The 27700-nt window shown below is 38.8% G+C and overlaps 1 protein-coding gene across 9 annotated transcripts in view; it reads left to right on the forward strand.

The window, feature by feature from the left end:
• Window positions 1-27700, forward strand: part of ARMC8 (armadillo repeat containing 8) — a 70952-nt gene that overhangs the window by 30978 nt on the left and 12274 nt on the right. For 5 of the 9 annotated variants that reach the window (XR_003992547.1, XM_030494178.1, XM_030494179.1 and 2 more), the window contains 13 exons: window positions 1668-1810; window positions 1911-2008; window positions 6425-6517; window positions 10692-10751; window positions 11960-12040; window positions 14563-14638; window positions 14729-14819; window positions 18349-18409; window positions 20402-20602; window positions 23698-23793; window positions 25299-25381; window positions 25671-25752; window positions 26569-26655. Coding sequence is in view for 8 of the 9 variants with exons in the window: in XM_030494178.1 (XP_030350038.1) it covers window positions 1668-1810; window positions 1911-2008; window positions 6425-6517; window positions 10692-10751; window positions 11960-12040; window positions 14563-14638; window positions 14729-14819; window positions 18349-18409; window positions 20402-20602; window positions 23698-23793; window positions 25299-25381; window positions 25671-25752; window positions 26569-26655 (1252 nt within the window). In the remaining variant the exon portion in view is untranslated. The remainder of the gene's footprint in view (window positions 1-1667; window positions 1811-1910; window positions 2009-6424; window positions 6518-10691; window positions 10752-11959; window positions 12041-14562; window positions 14639-14728; window positions 14820-18348; window positions 18410-20401; window positions 20603-23697; window positions 23794-25298; window positions 25382-25670; window positions 25753-26568; window positions 26656-27700) is intronic. The other 4 variants (XM_030494177.1, XM_030494180.1, XM_030494181.1 and 1 more) reach the window with 4 other exon arrangements.

Raw genomic sequence — 27700 nt, forward strand, 5'->3', positions numbered from 1 at the left:
TGCTTTGAGTGATACTAGCGTACCTCTGCTTCCTGGCTGCTGTCAAAGCTGTGTTGAGCAAAGCAGATTTGCAATCACAAAATTTTTCATGCTAATAAATTCTTAGGGAATAGTGGGGGATTATTTTGCTGTTCTCCTTCTCCAAGAGCTTGGGAAATTATCTGCTGCCTGGGATAGACTGAATTTTATGTAATGAATGTGCTGCTTATAGGTATTGAGGAGACCTTTGATCTCATGCCTTTCTTCCCGTGGCATGCCATAGTTCTGTCTGTGGCCTTTTACTTTAGGTTTCAAATGTGGTGGAAGCAATTTCTGCCTTGCATAAGTGGGAAACACTTGGGATGCGTGTTAAAGATGCTCTTCTCTGTTACTCTCTGTTGTGGGGCTGCTTGCACTTCCCTTGGTTGGCCTTTTCCAGTCCCATGTAAATAAATTGCATTTTGGTATTGTGTTTCCAGTTACTTTTTCCCTTGCCTTTGATTTAGAAAGTCAGGTTTTCGGGTATTTTATTTAGGGACCTGTCTACCTCAGTAACTACTACTCTCCCTTTCAGCAGTGGCTCCTTTTTGCTCCTAGAGGAGGCTTCAGTATGTTGCCTGGCTTTAGGGGAGACCTTTTGAAACTAAATAGGGTAGCGTGTTACTAAATTGAGAATATTTCTATCTTAGCTCAGTGATTCTAGAAAAGTGACTGTGTATGTTGCATATATGGAGAGAATTGTATCTCTGTGTCCACTTAAATCATCTTACCTGTTTCACTTTTGCTCAAACTTGTATGTAATGTGGGAGCCCCTAGTTAAACAGTTTTCATCTTCAGCTTATAAGCAGTGTGAATCTTTAAGTGATTATCTTCTGTGCTAATGCAAAGTAGGAATCTGGTCACTCTTAGTGTGGCTCTCATTTAGACTGAAAGTGATTGGGGACCTCTGCTGTGATTCAGGTGCTACTCATGTAATCTGAATTACGTTCAAAGGGGCTTCTAGCTATCTTTATGCTGTATGAAGAATCCAAATTGACTGAGACCCAAGGTATGAGTTTGGCAAGGCGTATTTTAAGCCTGAAGTGGTCCTGTTTAGCTATAATTCAGCTGCCTTCCTGCACATAAACTTTTCTGTGCTTTCTTTATGTTCCTATATGATCATTCCTCAGTGTTCAAAACTCAGATTACTCTCAGGTCCCATGCTTGTGCTTAATGATGGCATTTATTTTGCAACCTTGACCCATAAGAAATCACTGCCAGAGATAATCATCACAGTAGCGGTAATAATGTCCCTAGGTGTTAGGGGAGATTCATGAGGTTCCCTTTCCCGTTGACGTCAAACTGCAGACTCGTTTCCTTTAATTGAAATTTGGGGTCTTCCTGGTATCCTGAAAGACTTCATCCCGGATATCAATACTGTGACACTGCAGTTTTTAGAAAAACAAAACCCACCAGTGTGGTGGTATCTTTGTACCATAACAGCAAGTAAAACCTGTGTAGGAGCACACAGTGTAAAAAGGCTCTCATGACTAAAGTGTTCATCTTGCTCTTTAGTTCAGCCTTCATCTTTCTATTAAGGTTCAGCTTTCATCTTCTTTACATAGCAGGATTCGGATTATTTTTTTTTTTACTAGACATAGAAGTTGTCTTTAATCTGAATTTTGCTCTAAGAATAATTTTATTTCCAGGTTGCTGTATTTACTTCAGCAAGAAACCTCCAGCACAGAACTGAGAACAGAATGCGCGGTGGTCCTTGGAAGCCTCGCAATGGGTACAGAGAATAATGTCAAATCCCTACTAGACTGCCATATTATCCCAGCCTTATTGCAAGGTACTTCTCCCTTAATGGATCTATATTAATAAATGTTCCTAAAATACTCAAATAAACAAAGATAATGAAGCTGAACAGTAGTTTTTGTCTCTATTTATAGGATTGCTGTCGCCAGATTTGAAGTTTATTGAAGCTTGCCTGCGATGTCTCCGTACTATTTTCATCAGTCCTGTAACTCCAGAGGATCTATTATATACAGTAAGTTGTAAGATGATTATCCTTTTAAAACCTATAAATCTGGTGGGAGTGAAAATCTTGCTGTCTGCAGTAGGAATGAGGAATTGTTTGATCAACAGTGTTAGCATTTCTCACCTATGTTTAAGACCTCTAGCTCGCCTAATGTTTGTAGCAGTATTTGATAGAAGATGGTCAACAAGGTAGCACACCAAAATTTTCAGGCTTGTGTGCAATCTTAATGAGTAAAAACTGTCTCTAAAAGGTATTTACAGATACCATTATCACAGCTCTAGTGGCAAAAGTTAAGTTTCTGAAACTTAAAATGTTACCTGACACTATCTTCCCACTCCAGGTGTGAGGGTGCTTGCTTAGTTTTTGCACTTCATGTGGGAAAGGTTCACCTTCAACATTTCTTTCCTTTTCATTAACATATGTGTGATTTACATTTAACTGACAGGAATATAGAAAATGTCCACCACAATTGCTCACATGAGCAATTGAACTCATAATCCTAAATTCAGCTTGGAGCATGTGAGCAATAGGGCTGTTGGTGCTGACCATGTTAAGGTGACTGGGCAAAGCCAGTGATGTGGAGCCCTGTCTGAAGGTAGGGCTGTCTTTTGGCAGCTTAGACACAAAGGCCTTGCTGAAACTCACTCACTATCTCGTAATTGGAAGGAGATTCCTTCTTTTCCTTTCTCCTTTGTCCCAGTGTAAGGGATGAGGCAAGCTGTGGCACGTGAACTGCACTAGCAATCTCTTTCTGTTGGGAAAAGAGTAGCATTGCACCAGTCTGCTGGCTGGATGTCAGTGAGCAGGTTCCACTTCTGAGGGTAATTGGAAGCCCACAATGCTAACCACTCTAGTCCCACCACTCAAAGGGATGACTGTTGCTTGCTGAGGAAGACTTGATGCTTACAGTGAGGGCACAGATGGCCTCTGATTTCCTACTTTCTCTGTGGTTCAGGTGTCTCTGTCATTACTGGAGACAATTTCTGTATATTAATGGTCCTCAACAGATTTTCCTCATGATTTTGTCTAGTTGTTATGTAGTACTGTAATGGCTTTGTTCTCTATTTCTTTTCTAATGATTTACATTTTCATTGCAGAAATAGGTATGTAAACTTGTTTTCTATGGACTCAGTTTTACCATACACCTATTCTGAATTTTGTCTGCTAGGTAGTCCATCTCATGAAGTCCTTCTGCAGGTCTTCACAGCTTACTGTTGCATTTAGTATGTGTAGATGATCAGCCAGCTTTGTGCTCTGCCGTTCATTGCTTTTTTCCAGTTGTTTTTTGATTGCTCAGCAAGGAAGCCCTCAGTGCAGATTGAATGTGTGACCGCTGAAGGCACCTCTTATGAGTGATCCAAGAATTTCCTCTTTGTTTCTCAGTTCCTTCCTTTGACTCCACTTTATGCTCGCAGATCCCCCCAGGTCAGCCTCTGAGACTTTATAATTGCAGGGGCATCTGCTTCCTGCTCTCAGCATCCAAAGTCAGGCTTAAGATGATTGTCTCCATTAACAATCCATATCTCTTCCTGGGAATCAGTGCTTAATGAGGCTGTTAATTCCTCCCTATTTGGAAGAGAGATTTGATATCTTGAAGGGAGAGGAAGTGGAAGAGCATGTACAGAAATGTGGAAGAACCACTATTAGCATATAAATTACCATTAACATTGTGGGAACAATATGCCTAAGATAATGGATTTTCTGTTTCACCCTTTGCATTTCCCTGCTGCATAGCAGTGACATCAGAGCTCTGCTACTCCATTCCTTATTCAGGCAAATGTGATGTCCCTTAATTAATCGTGGTTACAGGAAATGATCATCTAGTGAGGGTGCCCCTGTTTAGTTTCAACTGTAATATTCATTTTCCAATCTCTCATTCCAGTTGGACACGTGAATGTTAAGAATTTTATGGCTGTGCTTAAGGTCCTATTTCTGTTCGTTAGCTTCTTTTTTGCTTCTCTTGTGGGAATACCCAAACCCATACTTTGAACAGTAATGAATGAAGATCCCTTGAAAAGAGGAGGTGCTTTTCCTTGTTTCTTGGAAGGTATAGCCACAGCCCCTACTGCTGCAAACTGCGTTTCACAAGGCAGCATTTGAGAAGTTGTCTTTGCAATGAAAGAAGTAATTATGGGTCTTATCAAGAATTTAGGGCAGACTCCACTTTCCCAACATTGAGAAGAACTTAGACCAACATTTTCATCCTTGTAGTTGCACCTTTTTAAATAAGCCAGATGAGATAATCAGTGATTTCCCTGCAGTTTTCAGGTCTTGCACCTTGCATTTTGAAGCTCCTTTTTTTAAGTTTTACTGCCTCTGAGTCCTGAGGTGTCTCTTTTCTCTTCCCCCTACCTTCCCGACTTCTCGGTTGTTTTGTCTAAGATGCACTTTATCACTGATAAGCTTCTTAGCACGTATATATGTATGCCGTGTTGAACAGAACTGTGGCTTGATATTTTCAGTTGCCAGAGATTTACATAAGATGACAAGAATCTGTTTTAATGGGTTCAGTGTGTTAAATCACTGAGAAATCCCGGGTACATTGTCAGCTTGTTTTGCTATAATTCAAAGGAGACACTTGGAAGTCTTGGGACCTGCTGTGGCTTTGTACCATGTCTTTCTTGGCAACAGGATTGGCTTGTTAGCTGCTTCTGTTTGGTTTCTCATGGAAATTTGCTGTTCTGCTTGGCATATGCCCTAAACCGAATACCCACTTAGTTTACACACCACTGCAGGCTTACCTCTGTCAGGGGGAGTCAAGAGTCACCCCATTATGGTTGTGACCATCAGTGCTATTACAACATACTTGTGGGTTTAGTGTTCCCTATTGCCCAGCAACCAAACCAGTTCTCTGCAGGCCTTCGGGTTCTGAAGTCGCAAAGAAACCAGAGAAATAGATGTGTTTGTATATATGCCGTGTGTAAAGGTAGAAGATCAGATGGAGCTACTGTTGACCATCCATAAGAATACTGCTTAGAGTAGTTTGTCCCTTGCTTGTCCTATGCACAGAAGTGTGCAATGGATATATGGCTGGTGGACCTGGAAGAACTCCAGGACATCTCTCTATAGGATGTCGAAATGGCAAATGAGGCTGTTGCGTATTGATCCTTTCCAGTTATTGAGAAACAAGCAGTAGAAACAAGTTGGTTTTGTTCTCAGTGTGTTTCTTGGCTCTGTTGTCCTATTGTTTTCTGTGCAGAATAAGAAGGCTGGATTGTTGGCAGCAAAGCTTTCTAAAATAAGCTACTAAATTATATATATATAAAAATATTTAAAAATATTGCAGAGCTTAGCCTAATCTCAAAGTGTATACGAATAAGAGAGACTTACACACGTTTATTTTGCTAATATAAAAAAGTGTGGTTGGAAACTTCCCAAGTAATTGGGAAATAAAACTTTTTGTAAACAGCTGTGTATCTCTGAAGCTGTAATCATTAAAACAGCTACTTTCATTACTGTAAAAGCAGCTGAGGAGCATGAAGGTTTTGCTCTAATTTTAATCCACTTCTCCCTAGTCAGAGGTTGCAATTCATCATTCTGCAGGTAAAATAAAGAGTATGACTTGCTTGTGTAGGGAAAATACAGCACACCTTCTTTGTAAAGGAAGACTCATACAGTCTTTCAACTCTTCTGTCCAACACGCTTTCTCTCATGGAAGTAATTTAGTTAACCACCATTCCAAACTAAAATGAGTAGTATTTCTTTTAATACCACTCCAGTTGCTGCCATTTTACCAGGATGTACTGGTAAAAGTAATGAAAAGCTTTAAAATTTCATGATATGCCACAGAGCTTAAGTAACTGGATGTGTTTTTAGATGGGAACTTCAGTCTAATGATTTTCTTTTGCTGATATATTTGGAATTAGTGTCACACATACTAATAGCACCTATTGTGTATGTTTGACTTAGAGTCAGTCAGTGAATCATGTGATTCAGTTAGAAAGTGAATGCCACAGAATTTATGGCAGGAAAACATTGTTCAGTCTGGTACTTTGTTCCCCTCCCTGCTTTTTTCTACTTGGACATGAAATGAAGAGGTAAGTAAATCACACTTGTACTGAGAAAATACTAACACAACTCGTGAAGTAATTGCTTTCAGTAACTATATTTGCAGTCAGTATGTTTTTGGGGTCCCCTCCCATTCTTTCATTGTTTTCTCATGAAGTAAAGAATCTGGAGACAAATCCAGTTTTATATCTAACATGCATTGACCCTTTATGTTTTCCATGAGGACTTAGCTCAGAACTGTCACTCGTGCCTGGAAGTCTTTCCTGTACCATTTTAATGGTCTTGCCCTGTGCCCATGCAAATGGAAGGGAGAACATTGAATGCAGAATCAAGAGTACTCTTTTTAAGTAGCAAACTGTGAAGAAACTATGTGGAAATACAGTGTTAATATCTTTTTCTTTTCTCACTTGTTTCCAGGATGCTACAGTTATCTCCCACCTCATGGCACTGCTCAGTAGGTCTCGATATACACAAGAATACATATGTCAGATCTTCTCACATTGCTGCAAAGTAAGAAAGAGAATACATGTTCCTTATGCAACTTGTGTTTCTGGCATATAAGATGTTGTGAAAGATGATACTGCCTTTTGTGGCAGGAACATTAGGACAGTAATGACTGAACTGTTATTGCTCTGGATTTGCTGACAGATTCATTGGGGTTCACACAGTAAAATGAAATATGCGAATAAGTGGGTTTTTTTCTTGTGTGTGTGTTTATACCTTTGGCTTCTAAATGAAGTCAACAGTGTGGGCAAGTATCAGTCCTCACTGTTGTCAGTGTAAATTTTGGAAAGCTGTAGGTTGAGAGGAAGAAAAATGCTCTTAGTTGAGCTCTACCAGTTACAGGTTTCTCCAGATACATGTGTATTCCAGCTATATAACACAATGCTCTTGATATGGGAAAACTAACTTAAAAACAGCAGTAAGCTCACTCCAAACACAGGGGGTTTTGTCTCTTCTCCCTTCTGTCCCACCATGTTTCTATACACCACTATTTTTTTGTATTGTTGCATTTCTTTGGTAGCTGCTGTACCCATGGGTTATACAGTAACTGTATCAAAACAATTCAGTGTAGGAAATCAGACTTGTATGGCATCTTTCCCTTTTAGAAACAGTTTAAAACTAAAAGATCATACATCATATTTATCTCTCAGACTAACAAATGAAAATGGTCCAAAATTTATGAATTTTTAAGCATTTACCTCAAATTTCTTTCTTCCTTATCACTTACAATGAGTCTTCTCGAACTTGGAATTATTCCTTCATTAAAAATATTTTTTCTCTGCCTTGACTATTCTTTATGTACAGCCATCCAATTGCATTCCTTTTGAAAGAGTGAAAACTCTAGTTAGTGTGACTACACTAATTAGACATTTTTCCCAATGTCTAATCTCAATTTCCCCTCTGTCAGTTTAAAGCCATTCTCCCTTGTCCTGTCACTCCATGCACTTGTCAAATGCCCCTCTCCAGGTTTCTTGTAGCCTCTTTAGGTGCTGGGAGCTGCTCTAAGGCCTCTCCTTAAGGAGCCTTCTCTTCTCCAGGCTGCCCCAGCCCAGCTCTCTCAGCCTGGCTCCAGAGCAGAGCTGCTCCAGCCCTCACAGCATCTCTGTGGCCTCCTCTGGACTTGCTCCAACAGCTCCACATCCCTCTTGTGTTGTTACCCCCAGAGCTGGATGCAGGACTGCAGGGGGGGTTTCCCCAGAGCACAGTAGAGGGGGAGAATCCCTTCCCTTGACCTGCTGCTCACACTGCTGGGGATGCAGCCCAGGACACGGGTTGTTTCTGGGCTTCAAGCGCAAACTGATGGGTAATGGGGAGCTTCTCATCAACCAACACTCCCAAGTCCTTCTCCTCAGGGCTACTCCATCCAGTCTCTGTCCAGCCTGTGTTTGTGCTTGGGATTGCCCTGACCCACGTGCAGGACCTTGCACTTGGCCTTGTTGAACTTCATGAGGTTTGCATTGTCCCACCTCTCCAGCCTGTCCAGGTCCCTCTGGACCCCATTCCTTCCCTCCAGCGTGTTGACAACACCACACAGCTTGGTGTCATCAGCAGACTTGCTGAGGGTGCATCAGTCTCACTGTCCATGTCACTGACAAAAGATGTTAAATGGCAATGGTCCCAGTACTGACCTCTGTGACAGTGACCATTTGTCACTGGTCTCTGCTGGGACATCGAGCCATTGGCTGCAGCTCTCTGAGCACAACCATCCAGCCCAAAAGAAATCGGTATTTTAAGAAGAAAAACGCACCAGTGAGGCATCTTGTGCTTAAGCCCTTGAAAGTCTCCTTAGCAGGCCGAGTAGCTGGAACAGCTGAAAAATTGGGCCATGTTGGCTTACAAGAAAAATAACACAGGACTGCTTATAGGGTGGGTGTAGAAGTCAGTTTATACAATCAGGAGTTAGCTCTGTAACAATATAAACCCTGTTTATATTGTTATATTGCATGAGAACTGCTGAGTAACTACACATAATCAATCCAACATGAAAACAGTTATTGGCATCTTTTTCCAAATGAGTTACTTCCTTGTAGCAGTCACTTAACAGGAGCAGGGTAAAGAAGGTCTTATGAGCTCACTGTATTCACTCAGGTTTTTAATGCCTCCTCCACCCCTCAAATATCTCTTGAACAAATTTTACAGTGAATGTTATGAATTTTTGGAAAGAGAAAGATGATTGTGTGAACACGTAGGAACATGAATGCATAAGAAAAGAGTATTAGAAAATAGTTGCATTTACAGAATAAATATTTGCTGCATAACAAAGAAAAATATTTGAGGTTGGATAAACAGATCATCACAAGTGGTACATTGGTCAAGAACTCATTTCTCTCTTGCCCAGGCAAACGCAGCTGTTCAGCAAAAATCTGAAATGCCCCCTTTCATTTTTGTTTGGTTCTTGGGTTTCTGGTGTGATTATCAGGGTCAATTACTGTATTTTCATAGGATCATAGAATCAACTAGGTTGGAAAAGACCTGTAAGATCATCAAGTCCAACCATTACCCATAACAAAATACATCTAATACAGTGAAGCAGAATTTGCAGGGGATTTTCTGATTTCTATGGGTAAGCAAAGTACATTCTTATAATTTGAAGAAGAAAACTGAAATACTGAAAGTTTCAATATTTTTAATGAAGACTTCAACTTCCCCCCAAATTGCCATGAGTGAAAGAACCTTTCTAACTTTTTCCAGAAGTTACTTACTATAATCTTTAGTATTTAGGTAAGGCTTAGCATATGTTATAAGCGGTATTGATGTTTTTATTTCTCATTTTCCTCATCTTAGTAGATTTATTCATTAAACTAATAGTGATGTATCATAGCTCCTACCCTCCTCTTTCCTGCATACTGTTCTCTGCTTAGATCTTGTGTATCCATTTTTTCTTCTTCCTTGCCAGAATCTTGTTTGGTTGGGCTTCTCAGGTTTCTTTCTTTCTTGCCTGCTCATATTTCCCTGGAAAAGCTCAGACCTGTTCTCTTGAGCTAGGAAATCCTTAATTCAGGTTCCTAGCGTATTGCTGCTGTTTTCTGCTTTTACTGCTTGCTTTTATAGCTTTTCAGTGCACTTTTAATTAAAATTAACTAATGGAAAACATTGACCCTGGAGAAGAGTCATCCTAAGCAAGGGAAAGTGTTGATTTGCAGGGGGAGCAGATGAAGTTCTTAACATACAGAGCCAGGATTCTATCAACATATAAGCAAATAAAAAAAAAACCAGGTTGATGTACACAGTATGCTAAAATGCAAGTCAAAATTTACTTTTGAAGGTTCTCTCTATTGTACTTGATTTGTTTCCAGAGAAAGTGATGTGGGTAGGAAAGCTTTGCTATTTCAATGGTCAAATTAAAAAGATAAGGTGCACATTGCGAAACATGTTGTCATTTGAATAATTTGAAAAGATAGTTCTGGAACTTGTATTTGAATGTGGTGACATCTCTGCATAAGTAGTAATTTCACCACCAGTTGAAAATTAAAATCTTGTGTCTGGGAAGGATCCAGGATACAGCCTGTAATCAAGGCAGCTTCCTCCCAACCCCATTCTGAGAATGTTTTCTTATGTGATCTTAGGCCTGGTGCTGGGTCCCTGAACCAATGTACATTTGCATTTAGATATCTGCTTTTAAAGATTCATTATGGAATTAATTGTTACATTGTTCTATCCTACTGCTTTCTTGAAAATTGACAGTTTATGGTGGAAAATCATGCAAGAAGTGTAATTTCCATTCCTGAAATATATCATTCAGTCGTATTTGGAGCAAGAGATCACTGTAATAGGGCTGGCTCCTGGAACTCTATTGGTATACACAAAAGATATGAAAGTGGAAGGTGTTGCTATTAAATTGGTGCCTGAGCTGCTTGGAAATAATACATCATATTCTCAAATTTTCACATTTTGTGAGTTAGTGCTCAAGCTGGTTGTGCATTAAAAGAAGCTGGATTGGTGTGTGCAAACACAATGAGTACAGCTTAGATATATTCTTGTTCATCTGGTTACATAAATGAGAATACACCCAAATGTCACCTCTGTACATGCATTTGTCCTGTTTGCACAGAATTTACTGTCTGCATCTCATTGAAAAATCACTAATACTTGTGAATTACTAAAACTGTGTAGGTCAATATGATTTCTTTTACTTTAATTTCATTCTTTTTTTTCACGTATTTTAATATCTGTTCTTCAGCTTCAACACTGGCATAGCTGCGGCTTTAAATCATTGCCTCAGCCACTTCTGTGTGCCAATGTAAGTTGTTTTCCTACTTCAACCATGCTGTTTTAATTGCATTTTTTGGTAGAAAGCTCTTGGTGGCAGTAGCAGCTGAAGCATCTCTTAAAGCACCAGATATGTTACATCTAAAGTAATTTTATGCTTTTTTTTTTCCTTAGAGGTAAGGGATGTTCTAAAAATGTTCTTTTGACTATAAGAGGAATCTGATTTCAGCTGGTTTTCAAATGTGAAAATAAAGCACCCCTCATGCCTATTAAGGTATTTAGATGTGCACATAAACTCAGCTGGGTTTGAACAAAAGATCAAGGAGTGAAGCTACTTTCTTCACTTGCAGATTAGTCAAGAAAACGCATCAAGGTGTGATTAATGCTGTGACGTTCTAAAACCTGGATTTAAATTGCACATAGCTCGTGCTTAATGTAAAGATGACTAGAGTCATGAAGCTATTCTGAAGAGATGTTTGTAAGTCACAGATCAGATTTCACAAGAGACTGTTGAGGGTTGCAGGCCCTGCTGAGATTTCATGTTGTTTTTTCCAACCTCATCAAGTTTTGTCATAGTACAGAAGTTCCGAGACCTTTCTACAGCAAAATTCAGTATCTATTGAACTTCAGATGCTTTTTAAATCTTGGAAAAATATTGATGTATTGGCCACTGCCAGCTTAGATCTTGAAGACAATAAATGGGTGGTGGCTGACTAGGTTTATGGGTAAATATGTTTGAAACTAAAATAATCTGTAGGAGGAAAGTGTGAATCTGTTCTCAAAGCACTACCACATTCAGGAAGCAGTTTCAGAATTAATTCCTTCACTTCTGAAGTTAAAATTGTTGAAAATGCTTAATACTACCCATGAAGATGTTAGTAACTGGGATAATTGATATGATTTTTAGAGAAAATCAGGAGCTTTCAATTGTTTCCAATATAAAGAATAGAAACATAATACTCAATTTTTAGAAAGTTTTCTGTAGCTCTAAAGTTTTTTCAGTTGTGAAAACTAATTTCATGCCTATTGAAGAAAAGAGTGGAAATGATTACTGGAAAAGGACAAATGCTATGAAAATAAGAGCTGTTTATTTATAAATAAGAAGTTGGTATGCCAGCTGATTACAAAGTAAATGTTAGTAAATCTACCTTTAATACTTAACAGTAAGTTGCAGATAGTGGAAACCTCTTGCATGTTCTTTAGAAAAAAGTAAATCATGTTGTATATTTTCCTTTGAAGGGTCCAGATCACCAGACAATCTTATTTAACCATGGAGCTGTTCAGAATATCGCACATCTGTTAGTCTCCACCTCCTACAAAGTAAGACATTAAAATTATTCCATGTTTTATGTATATTTAGCAAAGGAATCCGAATGAGGATTATAAGAACTGTGTGTGCGTATATGAACTCTAAACAAGTATAATATGAATTTCTAGTTTAACAGTTGTTTTTACTTGTATGGGTTTCTAGCAAAACAAGACTGATTGTTTTGGAGTGCTCTGTGAAGTTAGAACATCATTAATGAAAACAGAGCTAGCTGTCATTGATCCAAAGAACAGACTCTTGGTAACCCAATAAAAACGGTCTAATTTGCTGAACAATAGTTGAGAAAAAGAAATTAAGACAAACAGAAGCAAATGAGCTGTCCTAAACAGAAGTCATTCCATGTCCATGTGAAAGCGTGGACATGGAATGTGTGGAGGCCTGCTACCTGTGTTTTGTGCTCATTGAATTTCCTAAGTCTCAGCTCCATCCAGAACACTTGCATTGTTTTGCAAGTCCATCCTGGACTATCTGAAAGTACCGCCTCTGGGGAAAGGCATCATACTCTAGCTGTAACTTGGAGGTTCAACTAGCTCTTTGAAGTCTAAGGCCAAAATTTCAAATCCTGAGCACAGCCTTAGGATTCTGCTGTAGATTGCTTAATAAAATGTTGGAGTGCATAAAATGCTTTCTGAGGCTCTTCTGTGTAGTTTGGGGTTTTTAGAGCTAGCAGATGTCTGCTATACAGATAATTTTGAAAGCTGTCTGAAGCCAATCCTATGATATTTCAGCAGTTGAACGTTCATGGACTTCTTTATGAATCTATCAGTTATTTCCCCCAAGTATGAATGTCATAGTTCTGAAAATAAGAAACACTTCAAAGTAACCAAATTTATCTTGAGTTATTTTTACTAAAATCTGTAATGCAGTATACCTGGATGTTATCATGCCATTTTTATTTTGTTGAAAGTAGGCTGATTGCTGGTTAATTGAGGCTGGAGGAGATAATTGTGCTTGTTTATTTTGATCTCCTGCCTAATGCAGAACATTCCTGATAAAGTATCTTTCAGCAGGAAAACCAGTCTTTAAATGAGAACTTAAAGTGAAGGGAAATTTAGTGCTCTGTTCCACGGGCTTGTTAATCTCATGTGTGGTGCTTTTTGTTTGGTGTGGGGTTTTGCTTTCTTTTTTTAATATATCCAGTAGGAGCTATGTGTTCTTCAATATTTTGTTAGAGAAACTGATAAACTTCTGTTTTCTGTCTTTCTGTACTAGTTTTCACCATGATCAGGCAACATTTTGCTCTTTCTGTCATTAGCTGACCTTTTTTACCCTGTAGCATAAGGTGAATTTTCCAAGCTATGTTTGGCTTGGAACCTTTTCTAACAGCTTTTTGGCTTTGAACCTCCCCTAATTTTATCAAAGAGCTGCTTTAAAATAAAGAAATTGAAGCAAGGTAAAGTTTTCAAGTTGTTTTTTCACCAACAAGATACATACAGCGTTGCATTAAAATATATATGTGTTTAGTCCTACCTTACTGCAGAGATGTGTAAAGTATTCTCTATTTCCTCCTTTGCTAGTTTGGCCAGGCCTTTAAATTCCAGGTGTGCATACTGAACTGCTTTTCATACACTTTCATACTTGGGGGATTAACAGCTTCCTTGTGGTTTTAGCGGCTTTCTTAGTGTTCTGCAGTAATTAAACGTTCTCAGACTTCTCATATAACTGATAGGTTTTGCAGAATACCAACTATCTCATTCTCATGCTTTTCTATCCAGCTTCTTAATATTCAGTCAAATAAGAATTTAACAGTTAACAGCAGAAACTCTCAAAATGGGATTTCAATCCCCATGAGAAGAGTTCGTCTAGGTCTACCAAGAGGATTGCCTGTTGTTTTTCAGCAAACTCTTTTCCTTTGGTTTTGGGATTGTCTCATAGCCAGCTGATTGCATGAGTATCTTTCCCATGTGTTACATCATTAGAAATGTGCATCTTCACCACTGGTGAGATATCTAACACAAAGGGACCATTGCTTTTACAGCAGCATTACAGGTAGCAGTTTCAAGACCACATTTACATCTTTTCCCAAATGCTTGCCTTCTCTTTCTCATGTAACTACAAACTAATTGCCCTTAAGTAGACATTACTAGCAGAGTAGTCACTGTAGTAATTTTAATGTATTTAATAGAGCAATATTTTATAAAATAGTTAACTTCCAGTTAGACTTCAGTTGTCCTCGTTAGAACCTTTACCACCCCACCCCTCCCTGACTTCCTTCTGGCGGGAATATGGCTCTTGAGCTATGGGTTTGATTTTTTTTCAGTGCTTTTTTGATACACAGTCTGCTTCCTGCTGCTTTGAAGCATAGGCTGTATTCATTAGATTGTCTGAAAAGTAAATGGAAGTGTTGTCAAACAAAGCTTTTGTTCTGAAGCCAGGTAGCCTCTTATCTGTTCCTCCTGACTTAAGATTTCATTGCTGCTGATAAGAGATTTTACTGCAGCTGTGATTAGATATTATAAAATTAATTTTAAACTAGCATTTACATTTATACTTCATATATTATGTTTTTACACAGGTTCGAATGCAAGCATTGAAATGCTTCTCAGTTCTAGCCTTTGAAAACCCACAGGTATCAATGACACTTGTAAATGGTAAGTGTAATGCTGCTGTTGCTTATTTGCCACTCATTTTATTAATTGGCTGAATTAGAATGACTTGGAGTTCTCTTTCCTTGCTTGCAGTGTCAGTTGATGGAGAATTGTTACCACAAATTTTCGTGAAGATGTTACAAAGGGACAAGCCTATTGAAATGCAGCTCACATCAGCCAAATGGTAATTTTCATCAGGAATTAGAATGAAATAGTATGCAATTTCATACTTACTTTTTAACTGTTCCCTTTTTGTTTGTTGCATAGTAATGTGATCTGAAATCTTAGGAATAATTATTTTTTTGCGTTATCTAAATCCTTGAAGATGTGGTTCTGATCTAATGATCTTTATGGCATAACTTTCACTTTGCTGTACATAGACAAGAAAAAAGATTGCTGAGCTGCAGTTTTGTCAGGAGTGTATATTCAGACATACGGATTTTCTTGAGCTGAACTGCAGTTTTCACAAGTAAATTGGATTTTGCTTTGAATAGGCTATGTGTATATATAGGCACTATGTATATGCTCAATGTATGTAGTCTTTACATAATGTATACACTCCTTACAAATTATAGTACTGAAATATCACCATGTAGTATAAGTTAAAGTCCTTGTTGCACCACTGTTCAGAGGACTCAGGTGACTGGGGCTGTGGTTTGTTGAGAACTGTCTGCACTAAGATGATGATAGAGCAGAGCTAAGCATTATTCCCAACTGTTTTAATTAAAATAGATTATTCTTTGAGCTTCTTGTGCTCATACAGCAGCATTAATGTTATTAATTAATTTTATAGTTCAGATCAAACTTTGCCTTCTGGTGTGGGCACATTTCTGTGTGTTCATATTCATGATGACTTTCTACCCTGTGACAAAATGTGATCAAGTTCTATAACAGCAACACTAGGGTTATACTCACTTCATAAGCTTGGAATTGACTCTCTTTAAGACCCTTTTCCTTTTGTTGTGTTGATGATAATGGAATAAATTCTTTCAGGCAGTTAAAGAGATAAAAGTACCCATTGCTATAAACTACTAAAATTAAACGTAACTGAAGAGTTTGGACACTGATGTCTCATTTGATTATTGTTTTAGTTTTTGACCTGGATCAGCCAGTTCTCTGATTCAGTTCACCAGACAATTTCATTGGCACTTGTCTCAGTGTAAGGTCTCGAGATTCTGTGTGAGGAAGAAGTAGGGTAGATAGAGTGGCCTCTTTTGTGATGTTTCCAGGTTATGATGACTTAACCCATTCATGAAAGAAGCTATAAAGATGTGTATGTGTGAGGGTTTTAGGTAATCGAGCCCCATGTGGGATGTCCATCTGGGGGTCTCCCACACTCACTTCTAACCACAATTGGTCTATGCAAGCTGGCTTTGTTAGGTTTCTTAAGTGGCTCTTAGTGAAGAAGGCAAGTTAAATTAGCTGCATTGTAGCAGTCTCAGTTCTGATTGATGTTTCTTTGAGAATTCAGAGAACACATAGCGAATTATTAGATTATTTCATAAGTCATGAAGGCAGGTTGGAGTTAAACAAATTGTTCTTGCTCTGGGCTGTCTCCTTGTTCTGGGAGGAATGCTCCTAGATCTGTTAGTTGTTTTTACTGGTTCTGGGATGAATGCTTCCAGGTCTATTGGTGTTCTTTCCTGATCTGCTTCAAATTGGAAGGAGTTGGGTAGACAGTTCCATCTTTTGCTGTTGCTTTTCAGTACTTTGGCTCAAGTGGACCTTTGGAAGCGTGGAAGAAATGATGTGGTGAAAAGAAAAAAGCAAATTGCAGGGAAACGGAAGACAAGCTAGAATCTTGAGTTTCAGATTGGGTTTCTGATTAGTCCATGGGCAGTCATCCTTCTTAGAAGGGCACTCAAGGCCTCAGTTTCACAACAGTCCTGGGGGCTTGCAGAGACCTACTGGCTTTTCTTGTATAAGTCCATTCCCTACTCGATTCCCTCCAAGTCAGACTCTCTTTTTTTTTTTTTCTAATGGGAGTAGTAGATGAAATTGTCACAGGTCCTCTTTTCTCTGCTTTTAAATTAGGCTTCACTCCTACTGGTGTTTTATGCGTTCGTGTATAAAGCCATACAAGGCTATCTTAAGAAGTTTCCTTTGGTTTTCAACAATTGAAGTAGACCTTGAAGACCCAAGTTAATACCTCTTGATTGAAATGGAGTAAAGATCCTTCAGTTGAGCAGCAGTGTTGGCACAGAGGGAAGAACAGTAATCCTCTTGGGAAGAGTGATTTGCAGTTACAAGTGGAGCAGTAACCTTTTCTACTGAAAATACTAGAATCGCTTCCAGCTAAGCCAAGCCTATTTTACCTGAAGTAAAAATACTTTAAGTTATTTCATGTTTGAAATAGAGCCACTTTGTCTGGCAAATAGGGTCTAGCTGGACTAAATGGCAACTGCGAGACAAGTGCTTTTCTCCTGATTGTTCAGGTGTGCAAATGAGTAGTTCCTGCTGTCAGCTACAAGGCTTGCACAGTAAAAGTTGGTAAAATTATCTCTGTGCTAACAGTCAAGCCTTTTATCTTCTGAGAAATAATACATAAAAAGACTTTTGATTATGGGAAGTTGGCTGTGTCTGTCGACTGATAGTTGTTTGGAACAGGATCAGTGATGGTACCTTCTAAGAGGTGAAAGAACTTTCTTTAGGCACTTGGAAGGAGCTCAGGAATGCAGTGAAACACAGTACAATTACAGTATGTTAGCATATTACTGCTCCTTAGCTGAGCAATTATAATGGACTCTATGTACACTTTTAACCTGCCCAGTTGAGAGTTGAAACGTGTTAGTTTTAAGTCACCTTTACTGAAATTCAGTTATTTTTTCAACCTCAACTGTGGCATGATAAAAGCCAGTTACAGTGGCTTAGTTCAAAAGCTGAAACAAAAGATGCTTGACTTCCTGCAGTGAATGCAGAGTAGTTATCTTCCAGCTTTGTTCCATTTCCTTGTAGCAGAGCAGGTAGAAACTATAAACCACTTAAATGTAAACCAGTTTTATTGGTGAGTGAGCTACTTGGTGTTTCTGGTAGCTTCGAGCAGGTGTACAGGTAAATTAACAGAGCAACTTATTCGTTAGTCTGATGTTTGTGTCAGCATTGTAGTTTGAGACCTTGGAGTTGTCATGTCTGCTGTTTAAGTTGTCTAAGAAAGAACAAATGGTGGTTTAGTTCAGAGTCAAGAGACTTAGTTGGGCTCAAGGAAGTGCTTGTTCCCATAGAGCATTAAGGCATGCCTGTGGACAAATATCACAACAATAGCACATCTCCTAAGGTAACGCAAAGCTTGAAGGGTTTCTGACTAAGCTGTCAGTCTACCAACCCTGTGTTGATTCTTTCCTGATTGTTATAAGTGTGCCTACAGGTCTGTGTATATTGCTGCATTATTTTAATGTATGTTGTTCGTTTTGGGGGATTTTGTTGGTAAAAGAGATCTGTGGATCAATTTACTTTGATGGTTAGACCTTTTTGGAAACAGTGTGTGGTGTATGTATTGATAGGTGCTCCAGCAAGATGTCCTGTGCTAGAAATCTGCTTAAAAATACACCTGTAGTAGTTTGTTCATGTGCTCAAGTCTATTAAGCACAAATGTCTTTAAATCAATGGTAGAGCAAAGGGGAGTGTATCTCATTAGTACAGCTGGTTGTTCTGCAACATCTTAAGTGCATAAAACCCAATGATAGCAGAATGTATGTTTTGTTATGTTGTTACAGCCTTACTTCCATGTGCAGAGCTGGAGCAATACGGACAGATGATTCTTGCATCGTTCTTAAGGTGAGCTGATTAAAGTTTTCATTTTAAAATGTTTTTTCTCACATAGGGCTATCCTGGTTTTATTTGTCCCACATAAGAAGTAGCATAAAATGTGTTACACCAAAGATTTCAAAGCACCAAGCTCTCATGTTTGTTTATTTTATTTAAAATATTATTTCCCTAGTTTCCCTTTATGTCTTTAAGCATTAAGTGACATGGCTTTTTAAAGAAGTTTTTAATAAAAGAACATACTAAAAGGTCAGTAACCAGGAATAAATATTGCAGAGTCTGACACACATCCATCTGAGATTTGCAATCATGTCAATAACCATGGAAATGAACATGAAAACAACATTACTGCCATGGTCTATGTATATGAACAAGGCACTGGTTTGTCTTTCAATAGCTTGTTTCATAAGGCTATAGCCAGAATACTTGCACAATCTATACATGGAGTCTGTCATGAGCAGATGATTTCTCAGCTTTCACAATGCTTGACCTTGGAAAGAATTGGGAAGTAGGTTATCTTTGTGATTTAGACATGGAATTCCACTACTTTTTTTTTTTTCTTACTCAACCTAAATATCCATTTTTGAGAGCTTATGTTCACCTTTAGTTTATTTATGCTAGCTTCAGGTTTTTAATATATGTTATGCCAGCTTGGTAATTGAAACTGGTGATATTTAATCATTATGGAGCAGTTCTGAATTTACAGATTAAAAAGTGTAGTAATAATTAAACACCTGAAGGCTTTTAAGGCAAACTTCGAACAAACTTGCAGAGGTCCTAGAAACCTCACTTTTGCAATGAGGTGATTTCCCAGGGCTGCTTAAATTCACCAACCCTCAGCAGCTGTCTTCTCTTTAAAGAGTTCTGGAAAACTTCCTAAGGAAGCAGGAGGTGTGCCTGTGCTATTAGAACAAGTTTTCAACTGCTCAGGCTGGAAGTCTTATCTGATGTCTGAAGTGACAGATATGCAGGAAGAATGTGTTTTGGCTCACTGGATTAGGTGCAAGATTCACAACCTAAATGGTAATCCTTGTGGTAGCATCTATTTTTTAATAACTGTAGGCAAGTCCTGTAACTCTGCTTCTTACCTATGAATGAATGGAGGTATGGAGATATCTATTGAATTATTTGAACAATCAATGGATAGATGTTATTTCAGGTCCCCAAAAACATAACTCTGAGAAACATTTTCTACTAGTGTAATTCTGTTGAAATTGGTGGAGTTACACAAGCAAACACCTTGATGTGACTCTTCATCCATGTTCATACTTCTATTTGGTGAGGCTTGAGTGAACAGAGTCCCAACCATTGGAGAACTGGTCTTTCCAGTATTAAGTGCTTTTCATTGAGCTTCAGGTGAAGAGAGATTTGATTGGTTTTTGCTATATAAAGTAGAGAAGGGATGACAAAAATGTTGCCATGTGAGTGTAACCAATGTAGGGTTAATGTCAGAGTAAGGCAGAATGGACCCGGGTTCCAAGTGGACTCCATTTCTGGTTGACCAAATATACTACTTACATGTGGTCCTCTCTTCCCTACTACTAGGAGCCAGTGTGGGTCAAGGAAGCCCTGAGATTATTTTTGACTGCATTGTCCTTAGTCAATCCTAGGTTGCAAAAGGGCAGGAGTGATAACTTTTGGTTCTTGTGTGTAGTAAGAATAAACCTGTGCAAATACGAACTTTTGAGAGGATTTTCCACTCCATCCCCCCCAGCTTTTGTTGAACTTTGACCTTGGTCACTTCTAAACATTGCATAATTTTGACAGCATGAGAAGTTGGTTGTAAGTAGCCTCCTGTAAACTTAGTAATGCCTGAACAATTGCTCTATGTGTCTTTAAAACCTCTAAAATCTTTTTGTCTGAAGGCACCAAGAACATTGTAGAGAATTGCTCTAGGATAGCTGGTTTTTTTCTTTTATATGTGTGTGTGAGCTTCTTTATGAATGCAGCTGCACTAAACAATGGTTGGTGGTGGTGTTTGTGTTTTGGTTTTTAACTTTTCAGACTCTGCCATGTTTGGTTCGAATGTGTAGTAAGGAAAGACTTCTGGAGGAGCGAGTAGAAGGAGCAGAAACACTGGCCTATTTGATTGAAACAGATGTGGAGCTCCAGAGAATTGCCAGCATTACCGACCACCTCATTGTCATGCTTGCTGACTACTTCAAGTATCCCAGCTCAGTGAGTGCAATCACTGATATTAAGAGGGTACGTTTCCTTACCCAGTTCTGAAGCTTTGAAAAATGTGCAAAACCAATAATACATGGGCTCAGGATAATTTTTTATTCTATTTAAAACTAATATCAGAGTTCCTCAACAGAAAAGTGGCCAAAAGTCCAGTAGGACTTGATTCCTGATGCATATAGCCCCCAGTCTTTGCTCGCTTACTGCTTTTTCTGGAGCCTGTATTATCCAGAATAAAATTGTCGTGTATATCCGTAAGGAGGATGCTGCCATTCTTCTATGTCAAAGATAGAGAGATGGGCTATGGGTAGTTCAGTATAGCTTCACCATATGAATTTCATTACATCTTCCATATACATTACATTCTTACCAGATGTAAGAAACACATCTCCTGTGTTTCTCCTTTGCAGAGTTTAAAAGGCTTATCTTCAGGAACTAGTACATCTCAGCTTCATAACTGGTAATATTTCATGTGATGAGAGATAGATTTCAATTCTTGGGTCAGATTTGTGAAAAATATCAAGTTCAGGTGTAGTTCTGTTCAAGTAGAAAAACACATGGATGTCATGTAGCATTTCATATTACAGGTAGTCTGCACTTGCAAGAGGTTGGATAAACAGGGACCAGATACACCTTGGAGACTTGGTTTCATTAGGTGTTCTATTAGTTCTTGTCCGTGAAGTTTTTTTACAGATATGTATATGCTTTCCAAAGCACTAGTGGATCAATCAACCTCAGAAGCAAGATTGGTTTTGATATTCTGCATAGGGAAATATCCATTGCCTATTCCCTTCCCCTTTTACTGAGTCTGATTTTTAGGAAGTACCCCAGAAAAATGGATTATAGAGCCTTGCTTTTTCTCTGAAATTAGCCCAAGCGCAAGACTTACTTCTCAGACTTTTATGGGATAGGATTGACTCTGCCTATAGAGATGCCTTGATTTCTATTTAAAAATGCAAATTAAATAGAAAAGAAGTAGTTGCAACATAAAACTAAATAAGCAGAAGGAAGTTTAGCAGAGTAATGGATGTTGCCTGTAGCATCAAAAATATGATGAGGTTCCAAATGCAAGTGGGGCAGTTATAAATACTGCGACATGGCTTTGAGTGTTCAGAAAATCTATAAAAGCAGTCAGCTGGGAAGCCAGGGTGCTTACTTTGTGGAGAATGCTGCGAGTTACAGCCTGTAAGGTAAAAGCTCTGCGAGAACTCTGCTGAACATTACTTGCCTGTTTAAAATACTTTTTCACAGTGATATAACACGTTTTGCTCTCATTGTAGCCACACCAGAGAGAATTGCTCATACCGCTTAATTTTTGTCCGTTCTTTTATTTCAGTGCTTTGCTGCTTAATACTAGCTTTCTTCTGGTATTTTGTATAAACATTGCATCATTTTATGAAACCACTTGGTACAGAGTTTTGAGGGCAGTCAGAATGACAGAATCATTTTTATTGGAAAAAACACGAGGAGATCTGAAATTCTTCATTTTCCTTTTAAAGTAGGGTCAGTGCTGAGCTTAGATGAAGTTACTCACAGCTTTGTCCCGTTGGCTCTTGAAAACCTCTGTCGTGGTTTGAGCCCAGCCGGTAACTCAGAACCACACAGCCACTCGCTCACTCCCCCCCTTCCTCCCCCCGCTCCCGGAGGGATGGGGAGGAGAATCGGAAGAATGTAACTCCCACGGGTTGAGATAAGAGCAGTCCTGCAACTAAGGTATAACACAAAACCACTACTGCTACCGCCAATGATAATAATGATTAGTGAAATAACAAGGGGAGAGGATACAATTGCTCACCACCCGCCAACCGATACCCAGCCCGACCCGAGCAGTGATCTGGGCCTTCCGGGTAACTCCCCCCGGTTTATATACTGGGCATGACATGCTGTGGTATGGAATACCCCTTTGGCTAGTTTGGGTCAGGTGTCCTGTCTCTGCTTCCGCCCAGCTTCCCCTCCTCCCTGGCAAAGCATGAGACTGAGAAAGTCCTTGGTTGGAATAAACATTACTTAGCAGCAACTAAAAACATCAGTGTTATCAGCGTCGTTCCCAGGCTGAAAGTTGAAAAACACAGCACTGCACCAGCTACTAAGAAGGAGAAAAATGACTGCTATAACTGAACCCAGGACAACCTCTGAGATTGCTCTCCAAGCAATCTGTTTCAAAGTTTGACTGTTCTAACAGTGATATTTTTTTTTTTTTAACTTCTTTCTTATATCCAGCAAGAACCTTTCCTGGTTTTATTTGACTATTCTCTCCTCTTGCTGTGCACCTCCATAAGGAGTTTGGCTCTGTGTTCTCTTTGTAGATATTGGAGAGCTGCTCTTGAGAGCCCCTCGAGAAACGTGCCTTTCTCATGTCTCTCAGGAACTCACACTGTTGTGTGATCCCTATAGCTAGTGCTCCCATTAATTACCATATCCACAAGCAGTTTTTCCTGAGCACCTTTTCTAGTGGCACATCACCCAAATTCACTCCTCTGGTACTTGTTAAGAAGTTACCTTCCAGAAACCTCCTAGATAGCTTCTACCCTGCTGTTATTTTTGCAGCAGAAGTCAGAAGTTAACTTCCACCTTAAGATGGAGGTCATGTGATTTAGAAGACCGACTTTGGTTGCTTTTGGCTGCTTTCGGAATGGTTTGTGTTAAAAGGGACCTTAAAGCTCATATAATTCCAACTCCCCTGCCACAGGCAGGGACACTTTCCACTAGACCAGGTTGCTCAAAGCCCCGTCCAACCTGGCCTTGAACACAGTTCTCTTGATAAAAATTTCCCTGATTCTCTCCCAGTTTTTTCACTTCTGCCTTCTTTCTGTTGGGTAAAAAAAAATAGGTTTTGCCTGAATATGATCTGGATAGAGTCATCATTTTATAGAAGTGTTTTGGCCTCAAATTGTTGTCTTATCTATAACTCAGCAGAGAAACTAACCATATTCTTCAGTTGTTGTATTCAGGTGGTAAATGTGGTCATCAGCTAATGGAACATCAGTTCATTTATGTCTGTCTGCTCTTAGTGTGGTAGAAAAAAGCCCAGTAGCTAAGCATTAACTTAGAACAAATAAGAATGTCACACGTGTAAATTTTTAGTGTCTAAATTTGATATCTGTGCTTTATTTAAATAGCTTGACCATGATCTGAAGCACGCCCATGAACTGCGCCAGGCTGCTTTCAAGCTCTATGCTTCCCTGGGAGCAAATGATGAAGATATCAGAAAAAAGGTGAACCTCTGATAAGTGTTAGCAATTGGGCAAAGATGTAGCTGAAAGAATTTGCACCCTTCCAGCCCTTTGTTTTTTTCACTGTGATGTAAATAGGTTGAAATGAAAAGGATGTCTTTCTGTGATATTAATATAAACCTCCAGATTGCACTTTCTTTGTGTGGGATTTGAACAAAAATTAATGTCTTGTCATAACAAAATATAAAAGTAAACGTTATTTATGTAAACCTATTCACAGGGATGAACAGTAAGTTGTCTTTCAACATGTTACAGTCCTTGCTACTCATAAGGAATATTGTGGCATATGAGTAACTTCTCAAACCTATGGTCTGGGGGACAGAATATACCTCTGTTGTCGTATATCCTATTATAAAAGAAATGTTGGAGGTTTGCTGAGTTTTTAATTTGTTTGTTCGTGGGTTGGCTGTTTTTTGTTGGTTTTGTTTTTAAATAACCCCTGGAAAGTCTTAATTATATTGGGAAACAAATTCAGAATTTGTTCCATGACTCTGAAGCGACCAAGGGGACTTGCAGTGTCATAACAAAGCAGTTGGTGTGAAGGAAAGCAAACTGTATTCAGATATCACAGTAAAGAGATTGGATGATTGAAGCATTCATATAGTTAAAAATTTGTTTGGAAAGTGGAGGGAAATTAAACAACAATTAAAAGCAAAATTTATTTTAGAATTAAGCATGGAGTTGCTATATTAAACATGGCAAGGGCAGGAGGCAGGAGAATTTCCTGAGTTTATTTGCTGATTAAAGGGGAAAAACAGAAGGAAGAAAGATACAGACAGGAAGAAGGCAGGAAAACACAGTGTTGAAAAGATAACTCACAGGAAGATTCATCAGTGGGGAAGCATTCAGGATCTCCAGAATTCAAACCCATAAACTTCTGGTTTGTTGCAGGATTAACTCCTTTACTTAATAGTAATGAATCCTCCTTTTACATATCAAAGTATTTTTTTTAACAAGTGGTAGGGGTGTGTACATGACAAAGTTGATTGATTATGCAAAAGCCATCTTTCATCGTGGTGTTAATTCCCTTTTATCCTAGTCTTAAGTGCTTGTGCTGGCCATGTCTAAATGTGGCAGATGAACTACCATGTATTTTTTTCCAGATAGCTCTACAGCATGTCTCTACTCTGTAGTTTGTATATATTGTGTGCCCTCATGCATGCTCTCTTTTGTTTTAATATGGCATTAAGGCTAATTCATATGTGTGTGTATATATATATATATATATTAAAAAAACCCCTCTTGTTCCTTGATGATTAATAAAATCATTTTGAAAGCAGTAATGGGGCATAAAATGTAGATGTTTTTTTCTAAATTGTGTGCAGATACACACTGCTTTCCACCTAATCTGGGAAGAAAACATGGCTTGCTGGTTTTAGCTACAGTTTTTATACACAGTATTTCAAATGTTGCAGACATAAAAACCGACCAAACCATAAATGTTCATATTACTTTGTTCATATACCGTTCATTCCTTTTTGCTCCAGATCATTGAGACCGAAAATATGATGGATCGTATTGTTAATGGCTTGTCTGAATCTAGTATCAAGGTGCGATTAGCTGCAGTCAGGTAGGAGGCTTTCTGATTCATACAGATACTTTTGTCTTGCCAAAGTCTGATGCTGCGCTTGTTAGAAGTTCTGCTAATATTTCAATAGCTAATATGAAGTTATTTCTACTGTTGGCACATTCACTGGAGGAGGGAGAGAGTTATCCTGGACTAGTACAATATTTTCTTCTTGCTATTTACAGTCTACTACTTCTCAAATTCTAAGCTGAATCTTTGTATAGAAGCACTGTTACGGTACTGTGCATGTGAGTATGTATGTTTCACAATGAAGGTTTCTTTTCCTTTACAGATGTTTGCACAGTTTGTCCCGTTCCGTACAGCAGCTCAGGACAAGTTTTCAGGATCATGCTGTATGGAAACCTTTAATGAAAGTAAGTAAAGAAAAGTCAAGTCTCAAATACTAAGCGTTCCATTCCATCAAAGGATGATATGATGTCTGTTCAATTTGCATGCCTTTCTGCAGAATCCTAATAGGAATTACCTAGAAATCAAAATCCCATGATCTCCTAATTAGGAGTCATAAATTAACAAAAGCCAAGCAGCAGCGAAGAGGACTGTGGAGAAGCAGTTTTATCTCACATGCCTATTTCCTCACTGAACTTTCTCAGAACATGCAAGGGAGATGCTCTGTTTAAGAATGGCATGTATTGGTCCTGCTGGAGATCTGGGCACAGATAAGAAAGTGTAACTTGTTCCAGGCTATTTGCTTTTCTGAAAGGATAGTCATGAGGAAATTTGCCCTCTTGTGCTTTGCACAAGGTACAGAAGTGTTGAGGAGGCTCCTCCTGGAGCTTCCTCTGCTTTTCTGTAAACCATGGCACAGAGGTGCACTGCAGGACACAGCCTGCTCTCTGCTGAGAGGATGGCTGCAGAGCTACATGACAACTGCCAGCACATACATGCTTTGCAGAGTGGGGATCTGTTCCCACTGATTTCTTCTAAATTTGGCCTGAAAGCTCTCAAATCTGGCTTCTATGAAATAACTTTGCATTGCTCCAGCTCGTCATGTAATGTGTATCATCACAGTTGAATGAGCACTGTGTGGATCTGCACTACTAGCATGAAGGTGTCTCCTAAAGTATGGAATATCAAAGTGCAGCATGCTTACTAGTATTCCATTTGAAAATTATTCCTTCTTTATCCTACCAGTTAACAGAGATTCCTCACTCTCCCCTTTGTGACTGCAGGTTTTACAGAATGCTCCAAATGAAATTCTTGTAGTAGCATCTTCCACACTATGCAATCTTCTTCTGGAATTCTCTCCAAGCAAGGAGGTTAGTATTTTTCCAGAAACAAGAAGGTAATAATAGACAAAAGTTACCTTTATGCTTATTGAACTATTGTATAATGTATCTTAATTGGTAGCCACTGCCTGTGAAGCATTAGGTTTAGGCAAAGTGTACCACTGATAGCTCGTGAATAAAACCCCTTGTTTAAAGTGTTGTGACAGTTAACCATGGTTGAATAGTTACATGTAGTCTCAAAGAAGTAGACATTAAATTGTAGAGGTTTTGACTTGTAAAACAGTATTATCTAAAAAACTCGGAAGCAAGAAGGCAACAAATTGGTCATTGGCACTATGATCCATTCATTGTCTTAGAGAATTACTGCTGTCATCTTGAAAATGCTGGCATAGCTGAGTCTTGTGGGTTTTATTGTTCTCGAATGAACAATACAGGACCTGTTCTCAAGTTCTGTGATGTCTGTATTTCATGCAGATCATACATATCAGTACTTCATAGCAATGGAACAGTTCAAGTCTTAAATATTTCTTAATTACAGAAAACTTGCAAGGTTGTGGTATATGTGGGCTCCTAAAGGGCATTTGGGATTACATTGGTTTTATAGTTGATCTCGGTGGCTTTAGTCTATCTGTGAGATAGAAAATTAACTGAAATAATGCCAAGCACAGTTCACTGCCCCATGGCTTTCTTGTTCATACTGCAGGTCAGAGTTAGCTTAGTGCTTCCACTTCAAAATGGATTGAAATAATGTATTTTCTATTGGGATACATGGTTCATGTCAAAAACATCGTTGCCAAAAGAAAATACTGCTTATGTAAAATGAAAGAGTATTTAGAAATGTTAGATGTGAAAGCATCTGTAAGCAACCTGATCTTTGATATATCACCTTTTTTTTCTACTTAGTATTTTGAAAATTGTATGTAAACTACCAGTCACTTAAATAAATAAACAAAGCTGAAGTGGATCTGGATTTTAAGCTGTAAAAGAGCTGAGTCAAAACCCATTTTGGAATGTCTCCCACCTGCTGTGCTTCCGGAGAAGTCCCTAGAGGCCAGCTAGCTACTGGGGCCATGGC

Source organism: Strigops habroptila, chromosome 8, assembly GCF_004027225.2.
Source record: "Strigops habroptila isolate Jane chromosome 8, bStrHab1.2.pri, whole genome shotgun sequence".
In the NCBI taxonomy this organism is placed as follows: domain Eukaryota; kingdom Metazoa; phylum Chordata; class Aves; order Psittaciformes; family Psittacidae; genus Strigops; species Strigops habroptila.